This window comes from Anolis carolinensis, chromosome 1 (assembly GCF_035594765.1).
Source record: "Anolis carolinensis isolate JA03-04 chromosome 1, rAnoCar3.1.pri, whole genome shotgun sequence".
Classification (NCBI taxonomy): domain Eukaryota; kingdom Metazoa; phylum Chordata; class Lepidosauria; order Squamata; family Dactyloidae; genus Anolis; species Anolis carolinensis.
In genome coordinates, this window is record NC_085841.1 from 204,526,264 (window position 1) to 204,553,989 (window position 27,726).

Below are 27,726 nucleotides of genomic sequence, written 5' to 3' on the forward strand. Positions count from 1 at the left end.
CAATCCCCGTGAGCGCCCGCTGTTAGCTCCAGCTCCTGCCAACCTAGCAGTTCGAAAACATGCCAATGTGAGTAGATCAATAGGTACCGCTCCGGCGGGAAGGTAGCGGTGCTCCATGCAGTCATGCCGGCCACATGACCTTGGAGGTGTCTATGGACAACGCCGGCTTTTTGGCTTAGAAATGGAGATGAGCACCAACCCCCAGAGTCAGACATGACTGGACATAACGTCAGGGGAAAACCTTTACCTAACCTATTACAATATAATATTATGAATATTATATGTATATACAATATGTTTTATATATATATATATATATATATATATATACACACACACACACACACACACACACACACACACACACACAGTAGAATCTCACTTATCCAACATAAACGGGCCGGCAGAACGTTGGATAAGCGAATATGTTGGATAATAAGGAGGGATTAAGGAAAAGCCTATTAACCATCAAATTAGGTTATGATTTTACAAATTAAGCACCAAAACATCATGTTATACAACAAATTTGAGACAAAAAGTAGCCCAATACGCAGTAATGCTATGTAGTAATTACTGTATTTATGAATTTAGCACCAAAATATCACGATGTATTGAAAGCATTGACTACAAAAATGCATTGGATAATCCAGAATGTTGGATAAGCGAGTGTTGGATAAGTGAGACTCTACTGTATATATATAATTAGAATAGTATGTTATTGGGGGGGGGGGGGGAGCCATCAGCTGATGCAAAGAGACAAGATGGAACTCTCTTCATGGCTCCCTCTTAGTTCTGGTACCAGAGAGTCAGTTATACACACACACAACACACAACAACAACACACATATTTTGGATAGCACAGGAGTATAGTTAATGCTCCTGTGGTGTTTGTTTTGCTGTAAGTGCCCCATTCGGAAGATTTCAGTTCACTTTCTGTCCCTGTGATAATTGGATTTTGAAAAATTTGGCTCGCCGTGGAAACCAGGATAAAGCTTCAGTGGAAATACCTTTTCCCCATGGCAACATTTCCCTCCCAAGAGATAGATTTCTCTCACTTCCTGGTGTCTCACCATCATTGTTAACTATGAATCATATGTAAGTTGGATGTTTGTAATTTAGGGACTGCCTGTATATTGTTTATCTAAGCAACTCCTCAGTTGCCTGAATCTCTCCACTCATACACATGCAAAGACATAGATTAACAAACTACAGTAGAGTCTCGCTTATCCAACGTAAATGAGCTGGCAGAACATTGGATAAGCGAATATGTTGGATAATAAGGAGAGATTAAGGAAAAGCCTATAAAACATTAAATTAGGTTATGATTTTACAAATTAAACACCAAAACATCATGTTATACAACAAATTTGACAGAAAAAGTTGTTCATTACACATTAATGCTATGTAGTAATTACAGTAGAGTCTCACTTATCCAACATAAACGGGCCGGCCGAATGTTGGATAAGCGAATATGTTGGATAATAAGGAGGGATTAAGGAAAAGCCTATTAAATAACACATTAGGTTATGATTTTACAAATGAAGCACCAAAACATCATGTTATACAACAAATTTGACAGAAAAAGTAGTTCAATATGCAGTAATGCTATGTAGTAATTACTATATTTATGAATTTAGCGCCAAAATATCACGATGTATTGAAAACATTGACTACAAAAATGCGTTGGATAATCCAGAACGTTGGATAAGCGAGTGTTGGATAAGTGAGACTCTACTGTACTGTATTTACGAATTTAGCACCAAAATATCACGATGTATTGAAAACATTGACTACAAAAATGTGTTGCATAATCCAGAATGTTGGATAAGCGAGTGTTAGATAAGTGAGACTCTACTGCATCTCATTTATTGATTTTAAACATTTGCAGATCATACGTTGCCCTTAAAGGCCAGAAGACAGCCCCGTTGAGGCAGTTTGGAAAGTAATACAATTGACAATAAAACCATATCCATATGCAATCATAAAACAATACAAAATTGATATAAATAATTACTAAAAATCATATTTTTGAAAAACAGCAAGACGACCAAAGCAGAAACAGTTTAAAAAGTATTGAAAGGCTGAGCCCATTTCAAATTAAATTACGAAAAGTAAATGTAAATGACGCAGTGTTTTCAAAACCCCTTTGGAAACACATACAAGCAGACAGTGAAGAAGCCAGATCAATTTCCCCTGGTAGGGAGGGAGTCCCACAATGATGGATGGATCCATTGCTGGAAATAAAATAAAGATTGATGGGACTTGCCATTGAATTGCAGAACTGGACCTCAGAAGCCAATCTAAATGGTCAGACGTGTACAAATGAGTGCAGGATGTCCTTCAAAAACATGGTCACAACCTGTTTAGGCTAATGCCCAAGACATTGGATAACTTTCTAATCTTCACATTGGCAACTGTCAGGCTTTGCCACCTGTTGGATCCGGCCATGGAAAATAATTTCTTGAATGGTAAGTAGAAAGAAAACACATCAGCATGATGACTGCCTGCCTAGGGCCCTTCCAGACAGGCCTTATATCCCAGGATCTAATCCCAGGTTTTCTGTTTGTTTGTTTTTGTTCAGTCGCTTCTGATTCTTTGTGACCTCATGGACCAGCCCACACCAGAGATCCCTGTTGGCCGTGGCCACCACCAGCTCCTTCAAAGTCAAGCCAGTCCCTTCAAGGATAACATCCATGTATCTTGCCCTTGGTCGGCTCCTCTTCCTTTTTCCTTCCTTTCCCCCCCCCAGCATCATGATATTTTCCAAGCTTTCCTGTCTTCTCATGATGTGGCCAAAATACTTCATCTTTACCTCTAATATCCTTCCCTCCAGTGAGCAGCCGGGCATTATTTCCTGGAGTATGGGCTGGTTGGATCTTCTTGTGGCCCAAGGCACTCCCAGAATTTTCCTCCAACACCACAATTCAAAAGCATCTATCTTCCTTCGCTCAGCCTTCCTTATGGTCCAGCTCTTGCATCCATAGTGAAACGGCAGACAAAGGTTTGAGGTAATGAAACAAAGAGAGTTCCGTGTGCTGAAGAAATATGACGTTTATTCTCTGTGGCCACAGAGAATAAGCATAGGAAAAGCCTTCTCCTGTAATCAGGAAAGCAAGGGTACAGAACAAAGAAACACAGTCCTTTTTATACCATTTTGTCATCATCTACCTATGAGCATTATCCATCACCAATTAGTGTCAAAAAAAGTCTTACTTTTGCACTTTACTAAAAGCTACTTTTGCATTTTTCTAAAACATAGGCTACTTTCAAGACCTCTGACCCTCCATTAGGCCTTATCTAAGGAATTCCTATCTAGGCTTTCTGGGGTTCCATTAATTGAGGAATTTCCCCTATCTAAGCTTTTAGGGCCTCATTAGCACCCCTCATGGCTCCAGGTTACCTTAAGCTTATTTTGACATCCAAAAGCCTTAATTTGTTTTTTGTCCATTAGCATGGAGCTTATCTGGTCTTGTTGACACTTGACAGATGTATCTGCCACTTTGGGTGAACTTTGGTCTCTGCTATGAGGAGACTAGGCAGAAGGTATTTTGGAGAATATATGCACACATTCTGCTTGTGATTATATATATTTTCTATTCCCATTTCTAATATGATTACATTCAATATATAGTTTCCAATACAAGTATTATATTTTCCCAATACACCTTCATCAATAGGTTACTACGGGGAATACCATTGCTTTAACTATGCGGACCTTCGTTTCTAGTGTGATGTCTCTGCTCTTCACTATTTTATCAAGGGTAGCCATTGCTCTCCTCCCAAGAAGTAAACGTCTTCTGATTTCCTGGCTGCAGTCTGCATCGGCAGTAATCTTCACGCCTAGAAATATAAAGTCTGTCACTGCCTCCACGTTTTCTCCCTCTATTTGCCAATTATCAATCAGTCTGGTTGCCATAATCTTGGTTTTCTTGATGTTTAACTGCAACCCAGCTTTAGCACTTTCTTCTTTCACCTTGGTTATAAGGTTTATGCCGTCACACCCAGGCACCTTTTAAAGCTTTAAGATGTGCTTCTTCCTTTGCCCAGGTGAACTGCAGGAACCTTACTTAGAAGATATGGAAATCCCAGTAACCAAAGGCACTTCAAATTGAACAATCAAACAAAATTTTATTTTCACAAAGTCCTTGGCAGACTTGGCACACGTAATTAAGGTTGCAAATATAAACAGTCAACTTATAAAACCTTGCAGATGTTCCTTTCTTTCTTTTCCCCTTTACTTGCTGGGTTAACTTCCATCAAAGGTGAAGAGATCCTGAGATCCTTTTTACCCTAGCCCTGAGCTGCTATTAAAAAGGTCTATAACTATCTAAGCTCAAAGCTAGTTTTTGAGGTGAAGTTGGTAGGGCTTCTTCCAGTGGCAAAGAAATCCGGAGATGTTCTTTGCCCCAGTGCTAAGCTACTAGAAAGAACAGATCTTTCCCCTATCTATGCTTGGCACTGGTTTTAAAGGCAGGTCAGTACTTACGATGGCCTTGTCTGAGCTGGCCTGGCTTGGCCACTCAAGCACATCTAAGTTCTTTTTTCTTCTGTCTAGAAGGCAGAAGAGGCTTCTCAAAATGGAGCCTTCTTTCCCCAGGAAAAGGGGCGGTCTCCTGAACAAACTGATACATTTGCAGGCTGCAAGCAGCAAAGACTTTGCTGAGCTGGCTACAAACTCTGCTAATAGCCTAACTATCAGACTGCTGCAGAATCTGCAGCAACCCTGGAGCAAATGCAAACAGGTGCCATTTTCTACAGCTATGGAAAAATGCAAACCAAACCTCTGGGGGACGGAACAAGGCTCCTCAGCTCCGCCTCGCTTTTAGCCATCAAGGTGGTATCATCTGCATATCTCAGGTTGTTAAATGTTTCTTCCAGCAATTTTAACTCCAGCCTTGGATTCATGAAGTCCCACACATTGCATGGTGTTCTGCATACAAATTGAATGCGTAGGGTGAGAGTATACAGCTCTGCCATACTCCTTTCCCAATCTTGAAAAGTCTGTTGATCTGTGGTCTGTTCTGACTGTTGTTACTCAGTTGTTATACAGATTCCTCAGGAGACAGACAAGGTGCCTGGGTATCCCCATACCAACAAGAACTTGCCACAATTTACTATGATCCACACAGTCAAAGGCTTTAAAATTGTCAATAAAACAGACATAGATGTTTTCCTGAAACTCCCTACCTTTCTCCATTATCCAGCTTTAAACTGGATTATATGAGTTTGCACTGCCATATAATCTGAGATAAACAGAAAACCTGGCATCAGATTCTGGGTTGCAGGGTGCAAGGTTCACTTCAAAAAAAAAAAAGGCACAAGAGTGGCTTCTCAAACAGGCAGGGGGAAATCTCTCTTTCAAGATCCCAATTCTGACACCATTAAATGTGGGACACCCTGCCCAAAGCCCTTTACATTTAGGCAAAGGGAACCTTCTTCTTAATATCTCACACCTTTGCCACACCTTTTTAATATGAGATCTCTCAAATCCCACTATGACAGGGGGCAATCCTTCTTTCAGGATCCCAGCCACTGCCAGCTATAAAACTTGAGTCTGTGCGTGTGCATGTATGAGATGATGTGACACTGATGTGAGACAAATCTTCCACTGACTCTAAGTAGAGCAATTCACTCAGGAACACCGTCTTTATTAAAAACAAAGAATTATTTATTTATGGTTTCGCTAGTCCAAAAAGTGTAACTTGTTGCAAAGGTTTACTTCTTCAGTTTCATTTGTACATAATATATCTATATCTTTCATTCTTTAACATCAACCACTTGACTGAAACTTTGTCTCAACAGTATTCCTTTTCCTCAGCTCTATCTCACTGGAAACCTAAACCTAACTAACTTCAGACATCTTCTTTCTAGCTCACCGGCTAGAGAACTTCACTAACTGAATTTCAGACTTCTTCCTAGCTCACTGGCTAGAGAACTTTCATAACTGAACCCCAGACACACACAAGTCTTTCCTCTAGCTTCCTTCGCTAGAAACATGAACCTAATTCAACTCCTTTTTAAAACATTCCCTCCTTTTTCATCCAGCTAGCTCCGCCCCTTTCGTGCTAGCTTCAAAGTAGTTACATTTCTACAGAAGCAGCTACGTTACCATGGTGACTCACAGCCAATCAGCAATAGCTAACTCCTGTCCACCTGTCCACCGAATCAACATTAAATAGCATAGACAAAAATCCCCAATAAAATAAGGCTTTCCATTACACAGGGCCTGTCTGGAAGTGCCCTAAGTCTGTATTTCATTTATCAGTGGTAACATTTGGAGATCTAAAATAAGACTATTGTTTAGGTCTGCTCAACAGTTGCATACAAGTCATGTCAAAAGTCTCCCCAAAGCTTCCACACCTGCTTTAAGATGAGGGCAAAAAAAAAAAACAAACCACCATGGGTTTTTAATATTTAGCTAAAATGTATTGGAACATGAATTACAATTCATTTCCTAAAACAAGAGTCTTATTGCTTTCTACTCAATGAGGGGAAGACCCAAGGCCAGGAGTTTACAGAAATTCAACATGCACACATTACAGTACTCCCGGTACAGAATAACGATCTTTTTAAAAAAATCTACTGCAACACTCCACAGATTTGGAAAACATCTGCGATCAATAATCCACAGCTTCACAAACAGCTGCACTTAACACTTCAATGTCAAAGCATAAACAAGCAGACCCAACTCCCAATGCTGGAAACTCAAGCTTTTTTAGATTTGATGGAAGCACTGAACACCACAAAACTTTCTTCATTCCCGCAACATTTAAAAGGCCTGTGAAATGCCAACCCATGGTACTCTGCCAATTTTTTTTATCCTGCCAATGGCTTTCTCTCAGAAGCTTTGCCAGGCAGCTACTGCCTAGATTTCCAACTTCCTTTGAAGATTATATGTTGTGTATGTTCACAATCTATCCAGTGAGCTGGGGCAGACAACTTTATTACAGAGCTTATTTTCTACACAGGCTGGCCTTTTGAGCAGGATTGAATTTCACCTTAGATGCCTTCCTAAATCTAAGTAGGAGAGTGATATGATCGTTTACCTCGGCCTCTGATTTATATTCTGAGTAATAGAATTAATTTGTTCCAAATGACTAATGTTTTTTTAAAAAAATCAATGTGAAGCATATGAAAAGAGGTGAGAGATTGTCCCGTTTGATTGAGCAAATGTTGCATCACTGTAAAATATTTGCTGGCTTGAGAATACACATTTTTTTATATAAAGGATGCTTCCATAAAGGCTTTGGCAGCCACCCAGCATCATTTGCAGCATATCACATGGGGCTGAGACAATATCATATTCCATTTGTAACCTCAATTCATGTTTTCCTACCAGTTCTTCCATCTCTTTTCTTTCCATACACAAAAATCCTCAGAGAGAAAAAGATGGAATATCTGAAGAATGTGTTTTTTTAACCAAGAGCCTTCTATCAGGAAGCACCAACACATTTGTTGTGTGTTTTCTGGGCTGTATGGCCATATTCCAGAAGCATTCTCTCCTGACGTTTCACCCTCATCTATGGCAGGCATCCTGAGAGATTAAGAGGTACAGTAGAGTCTCACTTTTCCAACACTCGCTTATCCAACATTCTGGATTATCCAACACATTTTTGTAGTCAATGTTTTCAATACATCGTGATATTTTGGTGCTAAATTCATAAATACAGTAATTACTACATAGCATTACTACAAGGATTCCCCCAGGCAGGAAGAAGCCAGGACATAAAACTGTCAAGGCCATTAATGCTAATCAAGGTGATTAATTACAACATTCACACTGGCCTCCAACAGACAAGAGTCCTTTCCCCCACCCTGGACCTTTCACAGATATATAAACCTTCCTTGCTTAGTTTTTCCAATATACTTCACAACCTCTGAGGCTGCCTGCCACACATGTGGGAGAAATGTCAGGAAAGAATACTTCCGAAACATGGCCATACAGCCCGGAAAACACACAACAACCCCGTGATTCCGGTCATGAAAGCCTTCAACAACACACCAACACATTTACAGTAGAGTCTCACTTATCCAACACTCGCTTATCCAGCATTCTGGATTATCCAATGCATTCTTGTAGTCAATGGATTATCCAATGCATTCTTGTAGTCAATGTTTTCAATACATCGTGATATTTTGGTGCTAAATTTGTAAATACAGTAATTACTACATAGCATTACTGCGTATTGAACTACTTTTTCTGTCAAATTTGTTGTATAACATGATGTTTTGGTTATATGGCAGTATAGAAGGGGGCCCACTGGGTAATTTTGGGTGAATCACACTTTTTTGGCCTCAGAGGAAGGCACCAGCCAGGACCGGCCGGAGATGATTTAAAATATTAAGCGGGGGTGGAGAAAAGCGCCCGCCCCTGCCAGCGCCGCGCAGAGGGTGGGGAAAAGTGCCCCCCCCGCAGGGGCGGGGGAAGCCTGACGGTGCCCCCCGGGGACCTGCGCCCGAGGCGGCCGCCTCACGTGGCCTCTATGGCCTCTATGGTGGAGCCGGCCCTGGCACCAGCAAAGCTTCCTCTGAGCCAGGGGTCCTCAAACTTTTTAAGCCGAGGGCCGGTCCACAATCCTTCAGACTGTTGAGGGGCCGGATTATCATTTGAAACAAATACAAATTCCGATGCACACTGCATATGTCTTATTTGTAGTGTAAAGACAACAACAACAACAACAACAACAACAACGAAAGAAAAATACAATATTTAAAAATAAAAACAATTTTAACTAACTCAAACTGATCAGGATTTCAATGGGAAGTGTGGTCCTGCTTCTGGCCAATGAGATAGTCAAGTTAATTAGGATTATTGTTGTTGTGTGCCTTCAAGTCATTTCAAATTTTGGGCGAGCCTAAGTCAAAATTTTATTTATTATTATTTATTTATTTACTACATTTATATACTGTCCTTCTCACCCCGAAGGGGACTCAGAGTGGGTTACAATTTATATGTATATACAATATATTATAGTTTAGCATAGAACAATATTAGCATTATATATTACTATATTGTACTATACCACTATACTGTAATATTATTAGTAATATTATATGTAATATAGAATATATAATTAATATCATTTTATGGTATTATTATTTGTGTTATATTGTATTACATTATAATATTATTTATTTATTTATTTATTTGCAGTATTTATATTCTGCCCTTCTCACCCCGAAGGGGACTCAGGGCGGATTACAATGAACACATATATGGCAAACATTCAATGCCAACAGACAAACAAAATTCAGTTTTTAGACAGACACAGAGGCATTTTTTAACATCTTTTCCAGCTTCACAATTCCGGCCACAGGAATTATTATATTATATTATATGTATATGCAATATATTATATTATAAAACTGAGGGCGGGGGCCAGGTAAATGACCTTGGAGGGCCGCATCCGGCCCCCGGGCCTTAGTTTGGGGACCCCTGCTCTGAGCAAATCTAGCCAAGAAGACCCTATAATAGGTTTGTTATGGGTTAGAAAAAACTTGAGGGTACACACAATACTTAGTGATATATGGCCCCATCTACACTACCATATAATCCAGATTATCAAAGCAGTTAATCCACATTATCTGCTTTGAATTAAATTATCTGAGTCTACAGTGCCCACTGGCGCAGCGTGTTAAACCGCTGAGCTGCTGAACTTGCTGACCGAAAGGTCAGTGGTTCGAATCCGGGGAGCGAAGTGAAATCCTGCTGTTAGCCCCAGATTCTACCAACCTAACAATTTGAAAACATGCAGGTTTTTTTTCGTGTCAGGAGCAACCGGAGTTGCTTCTGGAGTGAGAGAATTGGCCATCTGCAAGGACGTTGCCCAGGGGACGCCCGGATGTTTTGATGTTTTACCATCCTTGTGGGAGGCTTCTCTCATGTCTCCGCATGGAGCTGGAGCTGATAGAGGGAGCTCATCCACACTCTCCCCAGGTGGGATTCGAACCTGGCAGCTTTCAGGTCAGCAACCCAACCTTCAAGTCACAAGGCTTTTATCCCCTAGGCCACCGGAGGCTTCTAACATGCAAATGTGAGTAGATCAATAGATACGACTCCAGCAGGAAGGTAACAGCACTCCATGCAGTCATGCCGGCCACATGACCTTGGAGGTGTCTACGGACAACGCTGGCTCTTCAGCTTAGAAATTGAGATGAGCACCAACCCTCAGAGTCGGACACGACTAGACTTAATGTCAGGGGAAAACTTTTACCTTTACCTTACACTGCCATATAATCCAGTTCAAAGCAGATAACCTGGATTTTATATGGCACTGTAGATGGAGCCTAAGTAATCCAAAGTCTCTTCCACTTCCCTCAGTTGCCTGTCTATTGTAGGGAATTCACTTTCCTTTTTGGCTATCATCTCTTCTTTGTTATTTGTTACACTCATTACTAGGTAAGGTAAAGGTTTCCCCTGACGTTAAGTCCAGTCATGTCTGACTCTGGGGGTTGGTGCTCATCTCCATTTCTAAGCCGAAGAGCCGGCGTTGTCCGTAGACACCTCCAAGGTCATGTGGCCGGCTTGACTGCATGGAGCGCCGTTACCTTCTCGCTGAAACAAAACAACCCCACGTTTGACTTTTTGCCATTTGGACAAGCTCCGAAAACCTTTTCACATAAAACACAACTGGAACAAGGCATGAGCAGCTATCACCACAGGACAACAAAAGTAATAGATTTCTGGACGATACTCATAAGATGCTTTGGACAATTTTTAAGCAGACTGGAGCCGGATAAAAGGGGATGGGTATATATGAACACTGCTGAGTTAGATATTTTCTTCTGTGGAATGACAGCATCCAAAAATTAGGGATATCAATCATATGCTAGAGTAGTCATTCTCAAACTTTAGTCCTTCAGACATTTGAAACTTCATCTTGCAAAATTCCTGAATATTGGCTGTAGCTTCTGGGAGATGAGGTCCAAACCATCTGAACAATCATGGTAGATTAATCATTATAATACTTTGGGTCCTTTCATATGATACAAGTACAGCACTATGATTTCACCTTAACCACCATGGGTCCATCTTATAGACTCGTAGGCTTTGCAGTGCAGGGAGGGGGATTTATAACACTATATAACAAAATGTAAAAAACTTTCTGTTCCTGGTTTGAAAGTGTTATTCCTGTTTAACTGTGTGGTTCTTACTTTGAAAGTGGTTGTTATAGTCCAGTAACTCTGTTTTTGTGGCTGCCATTAACTAGGTTGAATTGGTTGAGACTCATTGAAAAACTGTAGCAAAATGTGCTGCAGGATGTCCACAAAACAAAGCTTTTGCAATTTAACAAACTTTTCCCAAGCTCCAATTACCACGAATTTATAATCAAAAAGTGCCTCTGACCAAACTATAAATCCCAGGACACCTCAGGATGCAGCAATGACAACAGCAGTGGATAGAGCTATAAATTGCAGTATGAAAGGGTCCTAAATCTAAACCCTAAATGAAAAAAAAAAACATAACAAGGGACCTCTGAGATGTCTACTAAGGATCAATTAAGTAATCCCTATAATATTGAACACATCTTCATTAAAATGGTTTCCTTCCATTCGAATCCATGTTAAATCTTCTGATTTTTAGTCAAACCTGAAGCTATAAGATGTGAGTAAAACTTGGATAACTGAACTACCAGCTTAGGATAGTGGAATCTCCTAGTTTAAGCATAGAATTATTCCACTTGCTTTTCCATTTAGAGACTCAACCAGCCTCAACCAGCCGGTCACCCCTTTCCGGAGCTGCGCAACGTCGCCAAAACGCTGGGTTTCCAACGCTGGGTTGGAAACAAGTTGTTGAGGGCGCAAGCGGCAAAATTTAGTGGGGGAGAAGTTGCAAAGCTCCTTCATCGCTATGATAAGTGCCTAGATTTGAATGGTGACCACGTGAGATGTGGTGTTTGGGTGTGGCTTTCAACTGCATATGGTAAATGTTTTCTCCTATACTTTGTTCATTTTTAATTCCAAAATGTAATGTACTTTCTGGATAACCCTCATATATAGATAATCAGAGTTGGAGAGTCTTATCTTAAATTACAGTTTTATGTAAATATTCAAAAACATTTAACCTACCAATGCCTCAATTAATGTAATTTTATTGGTATCTATTTTTATTTTTGAAATTTACCAGTAACTGCTGCATTTCCCACCCTTTTCTTAAACTTGAGTCAATAACTTTTCCCAGTTTTCTGTGGTAAAATTAGTTACCTCTGCTTATATTCGGGTCAGCTTATACTTGAATATATACAATATACTCCATTCTAAATTTTCTCTAGTACTAGTACAATATGATAATAATGTTATAAAAACCAAAGTCCACGCTCATTTTGGCATCCCCATCCCAAAACTACTTATTGAATTTACAGAAAAATAATCTCATTGAACAGAGGTATTTCTGTTCTTTGCCAGTTGTCTGATGATATGGAGTCACTTTAAGTTTTGAAGAACTGGACCAGTTTGTTCAGCAAATATATGGTTCAGCAAATACTGAACTGTTTGAGCTCTCTTGCGCAAAAGCAGAAGGAACAGCCAGGCAGGATTTGATTGTGAAAGATGTTACCTGGTAGTGATTTAAGGCTGACGTCAGTTTCTCCATCCACTGACTCCATCCCCGTAAGAACTTACATTCTAACTAGGGATAGTGTAAAATGTTTACACTTTGGGTCACTTCACCCCCAAGTGAATTATAGGATGTTTGCAAAGTAGTGACTGGTTTTGAAGAACCGGCATACAGTGCTCTTCAAAAGTCCCAGAAGGGTGAAAGATCCCAATATCTCCTTGTTTCTTTCAATGCCATAGGCGGTGCCTAGACTGGTATGGCCCAGGACAATGATTGCCAACTATGACCCTCCAGATGTTTGGGATTGCAATTCTTATTCTGAATTATTGCCTGTGTTGCCTAGGGCCCACAAAAGCTTTAGGATTTTTTTTTTAAAGGAATCCAATTGCTTCCCTCTAATCTATGCAGCACGTTTTGGGTGGCATGTGCTAATTCCCCCGGGGTCACAGGAATAAATACACTGAACTCCATGTATACTCGACACCCTGCAACACATGAAACGGCCTTCAGCATGGAAGATCTTGTGAAGATTTCAACACCCTTTAATGTTTCCAAAATGAAAAGCTCATATGACATGGTGGATTCATGCGTTCAGATATACGGTAGAAAAAGTACGGGTTTTTTTTAATAAACATTGATAAGAAAACTATTTTGTGAAAATGCAGGCTTAAAAAGACACTACAAACAGTGTGCATCCTGGAGATGGTTCACTGCTGAATGAGAGTGGGGTGGAGTCATTCCTCATGTGACAGTTCATCTTCCTTTCCAGATCCATTGTGGTGCTTTCAATAGTGCTGTACACAAACACACAAAATGTTGCAGCAAAAATGTGAAATCTCTGTATTCAGCTCTACTCCATAAAGTCAGTTGAGGGATGAAAAAAATCAAATTAAATGTCCTTGAAATAAATACGTATAACACACATTGACATGTTGTGACCCTTATAAAATTATTACTTAAATGTGCACCGTCCTGATATTATCTACAGACATGGCACTGTGAAGAAAGCTGTTCTTCCTACACATTTGTATGAGTGATTCAGTTTTCTGTCAGTCAGATCATGATGTCCCTTTGACTTTGGTACATTCAGTGCAAAAAATAGTTTCAGGAATATCTTACCTTTATAAAAATAAAAGGCATATATATATATAGATATATACATTTTTTCCCTTGAGAGTGTTTAAAGAATCAAACACAATAATTAAGCATGGAAAGGTGAAAAGAACAAAGAAGGTACTTTGTCATCTAGTTTCATATTTACACTCTTAACAAACTCATAATGAACCTACAAAAATAAACAAAAACCACCGTGTAAGAGTTCTGTTCCTGATATGCTGTGATAAAAGTCTAGTTGTTGTTGTTTTTTTAAAAAACCACTTTCTTCATGCAGTATAAAGCATAAAATCAATTATTATTCTCTTATATTAGCTCATCTTATGCCAAATACATTATCTGCATATTACATTTGTACAAGCCACCTAATTGCAAGTCACTGCAGGCCATATCTTGTTGCCTATTTTATGTTCCTGGGAAGCCCAAGAAAAATGGATCTTTATATTGTATCTTTGAAACGCAATTGATGTCATGCAGGCACTCGTATTCTTAGGTATAGCAAGTATAGTATATTCTAGTACTGTACTGTATAGGGCGCATAGTAGTGTACCATTGGGAAATAATGTTCTACCAGTTTTTCTTTAAAAATAGTGCTTTCACCTCACCGTATACAATGACCAGTGGGGTTATAATGTCCCTGTTGTCACTTTGATCTCCAGGTTTTTTGGAAAAATCCATTTTTGAGATGTGAAAGGCTTAGTGCTGATATTGCTGATCACTTGTTGTTCCATCTCTTTATTTTAAAATCAAATATTTAAAATGTGAAATGCCAAATATTAAATTTGTGGCCAGAAGGGGGAAAAGGTAGATAGTGGATTGTTAGCATTCCCTAAAGATCAAACTGCTTGCTCTGGAGTACTTCCGTATCCAAGTCAGAGCTGACAACGGCTCCCCAAATTAGCTTTTCTCATTCGTGGAGTCCCATGACTCAAACTGGATTGTAAAAAATAAATCCTCTCAGTAATACAATAGAATCATTCATGTGTCCTCTTGAAGAATGGTCCACAGAAGATCCACGATGCTGGGCACTATGGTTTGTGTTTCACTCGAGTCCAAATGTGCTTGTTTCTTCGACAGCTGTCAACAGTTTCTCATACAGCATGGAGAATGATGGGTAAGGAGGGAGATCAAGACGGTTGAAACAAGTGTGGGCTCTAGGAAAAAGAAGTAGGAGAACTCAGTGTGACTTTGGAAATTTAGATAAGCAAAACAAACAGTGAGAGCTTTTCCCCATGTGCCTTGAATTCAGAGTTAGTTTATCCCTAAGTTAAAACATCAAACAAATTTATTTTTCTCTCTCCTACTGCAAGACAGAGAGGCTCTTGATTCCCCTTGCCTTTGAGAATTGAACGATGAAATGCTGCTATCATTTCTGAAGATACGATGTTAAAATCCACAAGCATGTAAACAATTTCAACAGAAAGGAGGAAACAATGAAAATGAACAAAATCTGGCTACCAGTATTTTAAAAATTCTAAAATCAGAACAGCAAATAAAGAACAATACTCTGAAAACAGAGGAATTCCAGACAGGAATCAATCAGGGCCAGCTAAAACCTCTGAACAAAGAATTCCCCCAGGCAAGAAGAAGCCTGGCTATGAAGCTGGCAAGGCCATTATTGGTAATCAAGGTGATTAATTACAATACTCACACTGGCATCCAACAGATAAGAGTCCTTTCTCCTACCCTGGACCTTCCACAGATATATAATCCTCCCTTGCTTAGTTTGCAATATACCTCACAACTTCTGAGGATGCCTGGCATAGATATGGGTGAAATGTCAGAAGAGAATGCTTCTGGAACATGGCCATACAGCCTGGAAAACTCACAACAACCAAGTGATTCCAGCTATGAAAGCCTTCAACAATATGTTCTTAAAGTCTCAACTGTCATAAAATTATCAGGGGAATCGACTTTTAAAAGGATTGTAAATTCAACTCCCGAGGCAAAAGTTCACTGTTTCTCAGAGGGGGAGATTGCTTTCTTTTCAAAGATCATCTAGAAAATGGAATAATGCCTTTGAAAAGATGTGGAAGCAGGGCAACTGGGTAGGGGTGTGCAAAATGTCATAGAATCCGTTCTAGTTTCATTCTGTTTTGTTCTGTTTTTGGGAAGATTTTACCCAAAATGGAAACAAAACTCATGGTTCCGAATCCAAACACCGCCCCCCCCCCCACTTAATCTCTCGGAATCTTCCCGAAAACAGAAAAAAGGGGGCACCCGAAATGGGAAACAGAAACATAATGAAAACAGAACAGATTCACACACCCCTATAGTGGAAAGCCATCCCTCTTCTTCCCACTTGGTGAGGATCCAAGAAATTCTAAGCATCAATTCGAACAATATCTTCTTAGAAAGAAAACTTGTAATCCAGGATGCCTCTGCTGCCTACCCTTGGGCTAGCAGCAGAGTGACCATCCTTTCCAGTACTCTCTGTCTTCGGGTTTCTGGGGAGGAGACAATTCAGTGGTTCTTAACCTGTGGGTCCCCAGATGTTTTGGCCTTCAACTCCCAGAAATCCTAACAGCTGGCAAATTGGCTGGGATTTCTGGGAGTTGTAGGCCAAAACACCTGGGGACCCACAGGTTGAGAACCACTGAGATAATTGGTTCCGGACTCTCATTTTCAGTAAGGCAGCAAAAAGGACAGCAAAAGAGGCAACAGACTGTTGTGTTAGCTAACAAAGGTTGCTGCCTTTTGCGGGACATCTAGAAGCAACAACTATGCTGCTACTAGACATCAGAGAAGAGACAAATGTAGAATTGTTTAATAAAAATAACAGGAACATCAAAATGTAAAATTTCTTAAATTTTCAAAAAGTAAAAACAACCTTTTCTCATACTCATGAACAATTATGGTTGGCATTCCAGATTTGCAGGTTTAACTTTTATGGATTTGTTTATTCGTGAATTTGATTGATATGGTCTTCCTGGGAATCTCTAAGTCCTTCTGTACAACTCTATGGTCAATTTCCGGCAGAAGCTGGCCATAGAGTTGAGCTGGAGGCCCTAGAGATTCTTAGACAGGTGTTCAAATTTTAAAATCATGGTTTTTGAAATGTGTTTTTTTCCACTTTGTGGGGGGGGGGGGGGTCCTGCACCCTCAACTCCAAATGTGGTTTTGTTGTTGTTTATTTGTTCCGTCGCTTCAGATTCTTCGTGACCTCATGGACCAGCCCTTGCCAGAGTTCCTTCAAGGTCAATCAAATCCCTTCAAGGATACTATCCATCCATCTTGCCTTTGGTCAGCCCCTCTTCCTTTTTCTTTCCATTTTCCCCAGCATCATTGTCATCTCCAAGCTTTCCTGTCTTCTCATGATGTGGCCAAAGTATTTCATCTTTGCCTCTAATATCCTTCCCTCCAGTGAGCAATCCCAACTGTTGATGGTTTACTATATTTTACTAACACTATAAAACAACATGAAACCTTATGGACAATATATCTCCCTCTACCCAGATAAAGGGGTATGAAGGAAAGATTATTGGATCTCAAGGTTGTGACCCAGAATGGCCAAAGAGAGAAAGTTCAGAAGAAAATAACTGATTTATCTTTAGGAAATCTCCTATGTCCCCAGGAGAGAGATGCTAAACCAACTTGTTTTGTGAGCCACATTGCACACAGGTATGATTATGTTATCTCACACATCCTCATAGCAAGAATTTTCATGTTACTGGGAGAAAGCTCACATTTGAGTCATAGTGGCAATTATTTCAGGTTGGTTCTTTTCAAACAAAGCACATGTAAGCACGCTGTATTGGTTTAGATGACACAACAAGCTGTGGATATGAGAGCTTTCCTCATGACGAAACCAGAATGAATGAGGTGAGGAGCACACATGCCAGAGGCATTGTGCCACTTGTTCTCCCCATGCTAAAAATTGATTTTACTACTGGGAAAGCAACACTCAGCCTATGTATACACCCTACACCCAGCATCCATTTAGACACCACACCATTCAGGTTCTTACTATCGCAATTGTCAATGCTATAAAAATCACAGAGTTTCCACTCAAAAATACAATAGATAGTGGCACCATCGAATCCCTCTGCAATGCCAGGAATACAGCTTAATGGTGCAACATTAGAAAATGTTGACCATTTCCTCTACCTTGGCAGCCATCTCTCCACAAAAGTCAACATTGACATAGAAATAAACACCGTCTGAGCTCTGTGAGTGCAGCATTCTTTCAAATGAAGCAGAAAGTGAGGATCAGAACATCCGTAGGGACACCAAGGTGCTTGTTTATAAAACTATTGTCTTCCCAACTCTGTTCTACACCTGTGAAACATGGACTGTCTAGAGACGTCACACTCAAGTCCTGGAAAGATTCCATCAGCGTTGCCTCTGAAAAATCCTGCAAATCTCTTGGGAAGACAGGCGGACAAAAGTCAGCATGCTGGAAGAAGCAAAGACCACCAGCACTGAAGTGATGCTCCTACATGGCCACTGGACTGGCCATGTCGTCCAAATGCCTGATCACCATCTCCCAAATCAGTTACTATACTCCCAACTCAAGAACAGGAAATGTAATATTGGTGGGCAGGAAAAGAGATTTAAAGATGGGCTCAAAGCCAATCTTAAAAACTGTGGCATAGACATCAAGAACTGGGAAGCTCTGGCCCTTGAGCGCTCTAGCTGGAAGTCAGCTGTTACCAAAATGCTGCAGAATCTGAAGAGGTACGAATGGAGGGCTTAAGGGAGAAACGTGCCAAGAGGAAGACGCATCAAGCCAACCCTGACTGGGACCGCCTTCCACCTGGAAACTGATGTCTTCACTGGGGAAGAACATGAGTGTCAAGAATAGGTCTCCACAGCCACCTATGCATCCACCACCGAGACACTACACCTGGAGGACCATCATCCTTGAACTATGAGGGATCAACCTAACGGGAGATATTGGATGCACTCCTTGTTTTCCAGAAGAGACAAATCCCCAATGCCCCGGCAGGAGCACCATTGTACTGAGGTTCAAAGTATGCATTTCCTATAGGCCATGTTTCTATGTGAATCATGGTGATTTTTACTAATAATGCCATTTTTCAGCAAGAGTAGCCAATAGGACCATGCATTCCCTCCTCTGAGGTCTTGGGAAGAAATGCATCCCACTAACCCAAGGAAGTTGTCTAGCTGTTCTTAATGTGATTGTTCAAACAGGGAAAATTTTGTTACCTATGGCTGCCTTTTGTCAGTATATTGAGAACATGATAGCATGTGATATTATGAGAAATGAACTCCAGGCCCCTTTTTCCATTCATGATCACATCAATACAGCACAGATTAGATGGTTCTGTGAGCCATACCCAGCACTTCCTGGCAAAACCAACCTCTACTTTTTTGATTACATTAAGACTTCTACCATAGGCTAAAAAAACCCCACTTAGAACTTTACTTGACTGCGGAGGAAACAACGTGACTTTGGCCTCTAACCCAATGCAAAAGAAGCCGAAGGCAGAACGAGAGGAAGAGAACGTTAACAACAGATTGCTGTACTAACCATAGCTCTGCTGTTTCCACACTTAATAACTTAAATGGAAAAGAGATTTACAAATACTGCATCAAAAGAGCAAACCATGCAGGGATTTCTGACTCACATTTGCAAGATCTCCACAGCCTTGGAATAAATCAAATAAGCATCTGTAGAAATGCATCCACACTGCTATTAACTTATTATAGTGTTGTATTTCTAGAAATATCCAATAACACTGCTTTTAAAATTTTATCTTCTTATTAGTAAAATTGCCCCATTTGAGAACAAGCTTTTCCCCATCATTTGCAGAAAAAAAATCATACTGTTAACTGTTATGTTCAAAAGAATGGGTGCTTTGAATATATATTAAATATTCTCCAACATGGACCTCAGTGCTAGAGTTTCCACATTCAAGATAGGTGTGTCTCTAATTTAAATGATTATGTTCCATGTGCAAAGCAGAGCCTAACATAACTTTGCTAGCAGATGTTTGCGTTATACTGAGAACACGTAGTCCCAGTATAGAGTCTTGGCCACTGAGTGTTACTTATTTACCTAGGCAGAGCAGTGATCTTTCCCCATTTTTCCACGCAGAATCTTCTTGGTCCATTGCTACCTCTTAGAGAAGCAAAACCTTCATAAGGTATACTTGATGTGCCGGTCACAAACTGCAAAATTGAAAGCAGAACACCAAAAATGAACATTACAGAAAAGATATATACAGTGGAACCTCTACTAAGCATAGCAACTTAAGAACATTTTGAGTTAAGAGCTAGCACCAGAGGAGGCACTAACATGAGAATACAGGATTTTAGGACTTCAAGGGAGCAGCCTCCGTGCCTCATGCCTTGTACTTTTGTCTGCTTTGGGAGATTGCTGCCTGTCCGTTTTAAGGAACTTTGGATTAGCTGATTTTGTGTGGTTTTTATTCCTGGTATGTTTGGCTTCATGAAGAGAGACACGGAGAGAAAGAGAGCAAGAGAGGCTGGAGTGAGTCCAGTATGAAGAAAATGATGCTTCTGCCTCTTCACTTCGTGCTTTGTGCTTCCTTGCCACAACATTGTGCTTCTATCATTTTAAAGTTGATCTTTATTTTTTATTGTTCCATGTGAATATGCATTTATACATTATTTGTTGTTTATAAAATACATTTTCTTATTTAGAAACTTGTAATAAAAATGGTGTGTGTGTGTGTGTGTGTGTGTGCCAGAACGGATTAATAGCATTTCAATTTATTCCAATAGGAAAATTCACTTTGCGATAAGAGTGTTTTGAGTGAAGAGCGCAGTCATGGAACAAATTAAATTCTTAAGGCATCTACATACAGTAGGCCTTCCAGTTTCAGAGGGATTGGGTGTGTGGGACCCCTGCAAAAGTAGAAAAAAGGCAGATTTAAAAACACCTAAGAGAACATCTCTCTCGGAATCTCTATGCCCTCCAATATGACTCTATGGTCAACGTCCAGTAGGCATACTGGGGGAAACAGGGGGAAGGTATTGCATTGCCTGAGTGGTTGTTTAAGGTTGAGGAGAGGCCTTGATTTGCCTAGGTAGTCAAGCAAACATCTGGTGTATGTGTGAATGTCTAAAACATGCCGAAATTGCACCCAAGGATGCATAAAGGCTGGCTTGATCACAGGAAGAGACTAGCCATTATAATGGAGGTCGGATGGGACTGATGCATGCCGATTCAAATAATAGAGATAACTAGCGATTCTTTGCAACACAGACCATAAGGAAGCAGTTGGTGATATACAAACTGGAGCATGACTATATGTAAGGGAAGAACACATTTTCCAAAATTACGGTTTAACATGTACACTATTCGTTGCCAACAGTGAATCAAGCATTAGGCACTAGAGTTTTAATATTCACAGTATGATCAGTAGCTGCTCATGTGACAAGGATTGTTGATATATTCACTTAAAAAAACTAGGAAAGGAAAAACATCTGAGGGCAGGATAGAAAGAATGAGAGGGCGAGGAGAGGAAAGTGTTGACCTCCTGCTAGTTCCAAGACATTGCATAAGTTAGGCTGGGCTATTTGCCCAACTGGAGTTTGCTTAGGAAATTAAAGAGATTGAAGAGATGCAAGATGAAGGTTTCCAATAATTGCATATAATATAGATAAACTGGCAGCTCCTTCTTTTTCCTGGTATGTGTGCACATGGCATCCTGCCTGACATCCTGTTCACAGAAATGTCCTCTTGGATTCAATTTCCTTATTCAATTACAGAGTCCATAACTAAACAGAACATACAAGTGGGTTACAGCTACTAAAACTTGGTTGAGGAAGACAGGCTGGAGTGAGAGAGACTGAAACTTCTTCTGCTTTCCTGAACCAACCGCAAAGTCTGGTTCTACCTCTGAGAGCTTTGAAAAGGAAATGCAACAACACATGCACCATGAACGTGCTTCTTCTGTTGTAACTCACCTATTAAAAATAAGCCTTAACAATGTATTTTCAAATTATCTTTGAAATGTTTTACAAGCATCGACTCACCTGTAATAGTCTCAGCCGTTGTTCGTTGTTGAATCTTTCTACAGCACCCCAAAACCATCGGATTACGATATGATTGTCATGATATCCTGTATGGGTCACAATTAAAGCCATGTTATCCGGGAGCATTCTGACACACACACACAATGGAGAAATGTGAAATAAAAATCATGACTGAGATTTATCCATCTTAGTAAAAGTGCCACTTTCTTTTAATGTATTTAATGTATTTTCATAAAGGAACAGCTGAAGACAATGCATTCCTACTGTTTCTTTAGTGCAGTGTTTCTCAACCTGGAGTCCCCAGATGTTTTTGGCCTTCAACTCCAAAAAATCATAACAGCTGGTAAACTGGCTGGGATTTCTGGGAGTTGTAGGCCAAAAACATCTGGGAACCCCTGGTTGAGAACCACTGCTTTAGTCAGACTGCAGCTGGTATACACTCATTTAGAGTCCTGATTTGAACCGCTGTACAAAACATGAAGTACAGTCAGATTCTCGATGGGTAAATTTAGGTATCTAGAAAATAAAGGGACAGAAGGAACCAATACAGGAGGCAAATGTAAGAAATGTGATCATAGTCTGCAAGAGGGAAAACTTGGCAACAAAAAGGAAACAGAAAGTAAACTCCTGACACTGTACATTAGAAAGGTCATATCATGCCAGAAAAGACTGGCAAAATAGGAGTCATAAGAAGAGGAAGAACATTTAAGGTTTGTAATGTGTGACAGTTCTTATCCTTTGATAGTAGGGACAGCGGATATGTTTCCCAATAGAACTTGAGATTTGGGTTTTGTTCTAGTGCAGTGGTTCTCAACCTGTGGGTCCCTGGTGTTTTGGCCTACAACTCCCAGAAATCCCAGCCAGTTTACAAGCTGTTAGGATTTCTGGGAGTTGAAGGCCAACTATCTGGGGACCCACAGGTTAAGAACCACTGTTCCAGTGTGTGAATGAATTCTGAGTAAAGGTCAGGCAGAACTGTTTGTCTGAAGAACCTTTTGGAAACATGGGCCAAAACTTGTCATTGTTGTGTGCCTTCAAGTCATTTCTGACTTATGGAAACACTAAAGGCAGAATTTGTTGAGAAGTGGGTTGTCTTTGTCTTCATCCGAGACTGAAAGTGTGTGACTTGCCCAAGGTTGCCAGTGGGTTTCCATGGTTGAGTGGGGATTTGGACCTTGATCTCCAGGGTCATAACACTACGTAACACGATTTTTGTTCCTAGGTTATAAATGTCATTTCCTAATTGATTCTGCCATAAATAGTTGATAAAACTGTAAAAACTTTGTTTGGGCAGGACATCCTGGAGCACATTTTGCTATAGTTTTTCAATGAATATCTTGTTGAATCTCAACCAATTCAACCTGATTTATGGCAGCCACAAAAACAAAGTTTCTGTATTATAACAACTACTTTCAAAGTCTGTACCACACAATTAGACAGGAATAACATGTTCAAACCAGGAACAGAAAAAAATTAAATTTTGTCATATAGTGTAATCCAGTGATCTTGCCGGCCACACAATCAGGAAGTAACAACACAGGCTTCTCAGCTTGAAAATGGTGATAAGCACCTCCCAGAAGCCAAAGATGAGCACCGCCTCCAGAAGCCAGAAATGAAAGGAGAAAACTTGTCTTTGTTTGTGTTTGTGTGTCTCCACTGTATTGTAAGGGCAATGAACGTTTGCCTATGTATATAACTACTGTAATTCGCTCTGAATCCCCTAGGGGAGAAGGGCGAAATATAAATACTGTATTAATCCAATGCTAAAACCATAATACCATGTTGGGTCCACAGTGGGTCAGAATTAACTAACTAATTTTATTATAAGTTTCAGCCATTTTAATGTTGACAGAAAGAACAGGTGAAATGACGGATAAATCAAACGGTGGAAAACAGGAGCAAACAAAGAGAAAATATAGGTCCCAGTAGCAGCAGGAGAACTATGTGTGTCAGAAGTTATATAAAATGATCTCCAAACAAAACTGGCTAATTTCCATCCAGTTTGTGTCAAATACATTTGAATTACCACTAATACTTGAAAACTTGATTTAAAAAAAATAAGAATGGGCTTTGGGGGTCAATACCTTTTAAGAATGGAAATAGTGATGGACACTATTATTACAATCATAGACACCTATGTTACAACTGAAATCTACAAACAATGCACACACAATCTAACATTTATCTTGTACTTCAATGCATATAGTTTTGGTAAGGTTTTCCCCTGACGTTAAGTCCAGTCATGTCTGACACTGGGGGTTGGTGCTCATCTCCATTTCTAAGCCGAAGAGCCGGCGTTGTCCGTAGACACCTCCAAGGTCATGTGGCCGGCATGACTGCATGGAGCGCCGCTACCTTCCCGGCGGAGCGGTACCTATTGATCTACTCACATTGGCATGTTTGCGAACTGCTAGGTTGGCAGGAGCTGGAGCTCACAGCGGCCGCTCACGCCGCTCCCGGGGTTTGAACCTGGGACCTTTCGGTCTGCAAGTTCAGCAGCTCAGCGCTTTAACGCACTTCGCCACTGGGGCTCCAATGCATATAGTAGGATTCCAAGTACTGTATACTATACGTCCCAAATGACTCTGGACTTGTGCTTCTAGAAAACAAATCCCACCCCAGAATGAACACAGGCAAACATACACACTTAAATGCTGCACTCCCATTTACAAATTAAAGTTTCAATGTTTCAGTATGCTTTTTGTCTTCTACAAATCAGTGTGCAAATGTTCAGTTGTGCTCACTGATGTTTCCAAGAATTTCAACTGGCTCATTTAAGATATTCTGAAACATTTCCAAAACAGCCAGGAATGAACTCCAAATGTCAATTAATTCAAAGATATCTGTCTCTGAAAAATCTGTGAGGATGGGGAATTCTCATCTTTCACTGGAGAATCTAACCTCTTCCACCTTTTGCCATCTCTACCATCTGCTATAAATTAAGCTGGAACATTTCTATATATCAGATTAACCTACTTGGTCTTACGTATTACTAGCTGTGCTGTTTTAAATTTTAGCCCTTTTATCAAATAAAATGCCCAGCCCGTTCCTAAAGCTAAGTGGAAAAATGGAAGCCTTCTGAAGTGGAGCTGAAAATGTGAGCACAGGCTTTCTAAAATTACATTGCAAAAGATTAATTTCTCACATTAAATTAAAATAGTTTACTCCTCTAGAAATCAGAAACAGCCCCTCCCTGTTTTCTGGTTGAATTTAGATTGTCACCACTCAAATTAACTGTGGCCAAAATGTATGTAGGTATAGTTTTAAATGTGTCACCTCCTCTGTATTCAGTATTGTTTCTCCAGTCACTTAAGTCGATTTCAGCTGTGCCAGCAATAACCAACTCCAGTTCTCTTGCATCAAATACAGATACCAACCTCGCATCAACAACCTAGGAAGAAAAACAAACATAATCAACATATATGAGCTGTAGTTTCTTCTTACATTTTCCAACTACTATATAGTATATGTTGGTTGCAGATTCTTTATATAACACTATGTAACATGATTTTTGTTCCTGACTTATAAATGTCATTTCCTAATTGGTTCTATTTATTTATTTATTTATTTCCAACATTTATATCCCGCCCTTCTCACTTCTCTTTATGGTTCTATCATAAAACATGGGAAAAGTTTATTAAACAGCAAAAACTTTGTTTTTGCAGGACATCCTGCAGCACATTTTGCTATAGTTTTTCAATGACTCTCAATTCAACATAGTTTGTGGCGGCCACAAAAACCAGGTTTCTGGAGTATAACAATTACTTTCTAAGCAAGTACCAAACAATTAAACAGAAATAACACTTTCAAACCAGGAACAGATTTTCCCCCCAGATTTTGTTACATCGTGTAAACTACTAGTAATAATATGGTTATCATATAAAAATGCCAATAAAACTTATCTAGCATTAAGGAGATGGGCGATGCAGCCTCAACATATAGTACAGATGCTCCAGCAGGATTTACTTTACAGATATTAAGTGAGCACCTAAGAATTACTGTTGATAGTATGCCAATATAAATGGTAATTCCTGGGAGATTTGCTTTGTGCTGCAGCTAATTTTTATGTTTAAGAAAAATCATTATTAGCATAGATTTCACAGAGTGGAGAACAGGTAAAGACTGGGAAAGTGCCTCAGTTCTAATCTCCAAGGATGGCTACTAGGGTTGTGCATTTGTATGGAATTGCTATCTGTTTCTATATGTTCCATTCGTATGGACCCATTTTCATTTTCGGACACTGTTTCCGAAAATGGGTGCCTATACAAATGGGCATTTCAGAAAAGGTGGGAAAATGAATATTTTTGTGCCTGCCAGGGCTGCTGGCCTTATACTGTCCTTATATCCCAGGATATAAGGACATATACTGTCCTTATATCCCAGGATCTGATCCCAGGTTATTTGCTTTGAACTGGATTATATGAGTCTCCACTGCCATATAATCTGGGATAGGAAGATAATCTGGGATCAGATCCTGGGATATAACAGCAGTGTAGAAGGGGCCCTAGCCTTTCTGGTATTGGCAGTCACACCCAAATCCTTTTTGTTGCAATATCCATTTTGTAAAACTGATTTCTCTGACTGGAGATCAGGGCCTCTTCCCAATCTCTGACTCAAGAAGATACTAAGCAAACAAGTTTAGAGCAAACTAAAAAGATTTTAGCAAATCATAACAGGGTGAAAGGGAAGTTAAACCAAACAGCATCAAAATGTTGCCCTCTACATAAATGAACATTATGTGCTGAGTGTTTAGATGTGTGACTGGTAATCATTAGATTTTCCACTTCCTTGTAAAATGTAGCCTTGTTGCTTGACTCAGTGATGTTATGTATGAATTCTCCACAAAGAACAGTGGTATTTCTCAGTACAATTTAACTAGTTTGCAGGACAATAATTAATTGCAGATCATAAATAATTCTGCTAAATGGGTTGTGGATACACTTAATATATAATAATATATTGGAAACAAAAAGAGCATTACTGCATCTTTTACCTCATAGAAACCCCGTACTAGACTCTCTGTTTGCTGCACAACACCTCTCTCAATTCTCCATTTTACCATTCGCTCGATATATTCCTTCTTGTTCTTTTCTGTGACCGGGATGTTGGCACCTCCAGGCTTCAGTTCCCGTTCCGTAATCTTAAAGACAAACAACCACCAAAATGTCACAAAGGAAGTTCTATTGCAAACATAACTTATTATACACAAAGCTGTCTGTGATCATTCCCTCAAATGTCTGATTAAAGTCCTTCTGGTGAAACCTGGACAGATCAAAAGGACACCAACCCTCTCTTTTTGAATCAATAGGATCATGAGCAAGGCAAGAAATTTCCATACAAAGATGACTTCACAGTCTGTGTAAAAAAAAATAATCTGGAAATTGTAAATGAAGCTTCCTAGCACAGCAATGCAACAAGGATTCGCGCATAAGGGCACAAAAGTATTTTAATCTAAGGCCCCATCTATACTGTCATATAAAAACCAGGTTATCTGCTTTGAACTGGATTATATGACAGTGCAGACTCATATAATCAATTTCAAAGCAGATGATGTGGATTATCTGATTTGATAACCTGGACTATAAGGCAGTGTAGATCCAGCCTAAGTCACCTCTTGTCACAAATTAAATGGTTATTTTCATAGTGTGGCAGGTGCCAAAGGTAGGCTTCCACATAGCTAGGAATCCATTTCAGGATGGTAACTTCTAGCACTCCTATCAGTGCTCCAACTTTTAGGAACAGATGTACAATTCACGTCCCTTGCACAACACCATTGCTCTTTGTTTCACCCAATGTGCTGTTATGCAATGCGCCAATTAGGCATGTTCCTTTTAGGCAGCAAGTGGTTCCATATGAACCAAGAAGGGACTTATTTCTTCAGCTTTAAAGATCCTTTGGAAAAGTTTGCCTACTCTTTGCTAAGTGAAAGAACTACCCTCCCTCAATGAAGTGGCTCCAGCACAGTGAAGGAAGACACCCCATACCCCGTATTAACACTAATGGAAAGAAACCAATAGTTGTGCATTCAGGGTGCTTCCAGACAGCGTCATAATCCGGGACAAATAAATGGAGCAAAAAATTGTGGGACT

General features: G+C 39.9%; 1 protein-coding gene across 2 annotated transcripts in view; it reads right to left on the reverse strand.

The window, feature by feature from the left end:
- Positions 1 to 13,075: 13,075 nt before the first annotated feature.
- Positions 13,076 to 27,726, reverse strand: part of hecw2 (HECT, C2 and WW domain containing E3 ubiquitin protein ligase 2) — a 297,158-nt gene continuing 282,507 nt past the window's right edge. For both annotated transcript variants that reach the window (XM_008117272.3, XM_008117273.3), the window contains 5 exons: positions 26,631 to 26,777; positions 24,914 to 25,028; positions 21,638 to 21,723; positions 19,692 to 19,804; positions 13,076 to 14,823 (listed from right to left, as the gene is read on the reverse strand). In XM_008117272.3, coding sequence (XP_008115479.2) covers positions 14,712 to 14,823; positions 19,692 to 19,804; positions 21,638 to 21,723; positions 24,914 to 25,028; positions 26,631 to 26,777 — 573 coding nt within the window. In that variant the 3' untranslated portion in view covers positions 13,076 to 14,711. The remainder of the gene's footprint in view (positions 14,824 to 19,691; positions 19,805 to 21,637; positions 21,724 to 24,913; positions 25,029 to 26,630; positions 26,778 to 27,726) is intronic.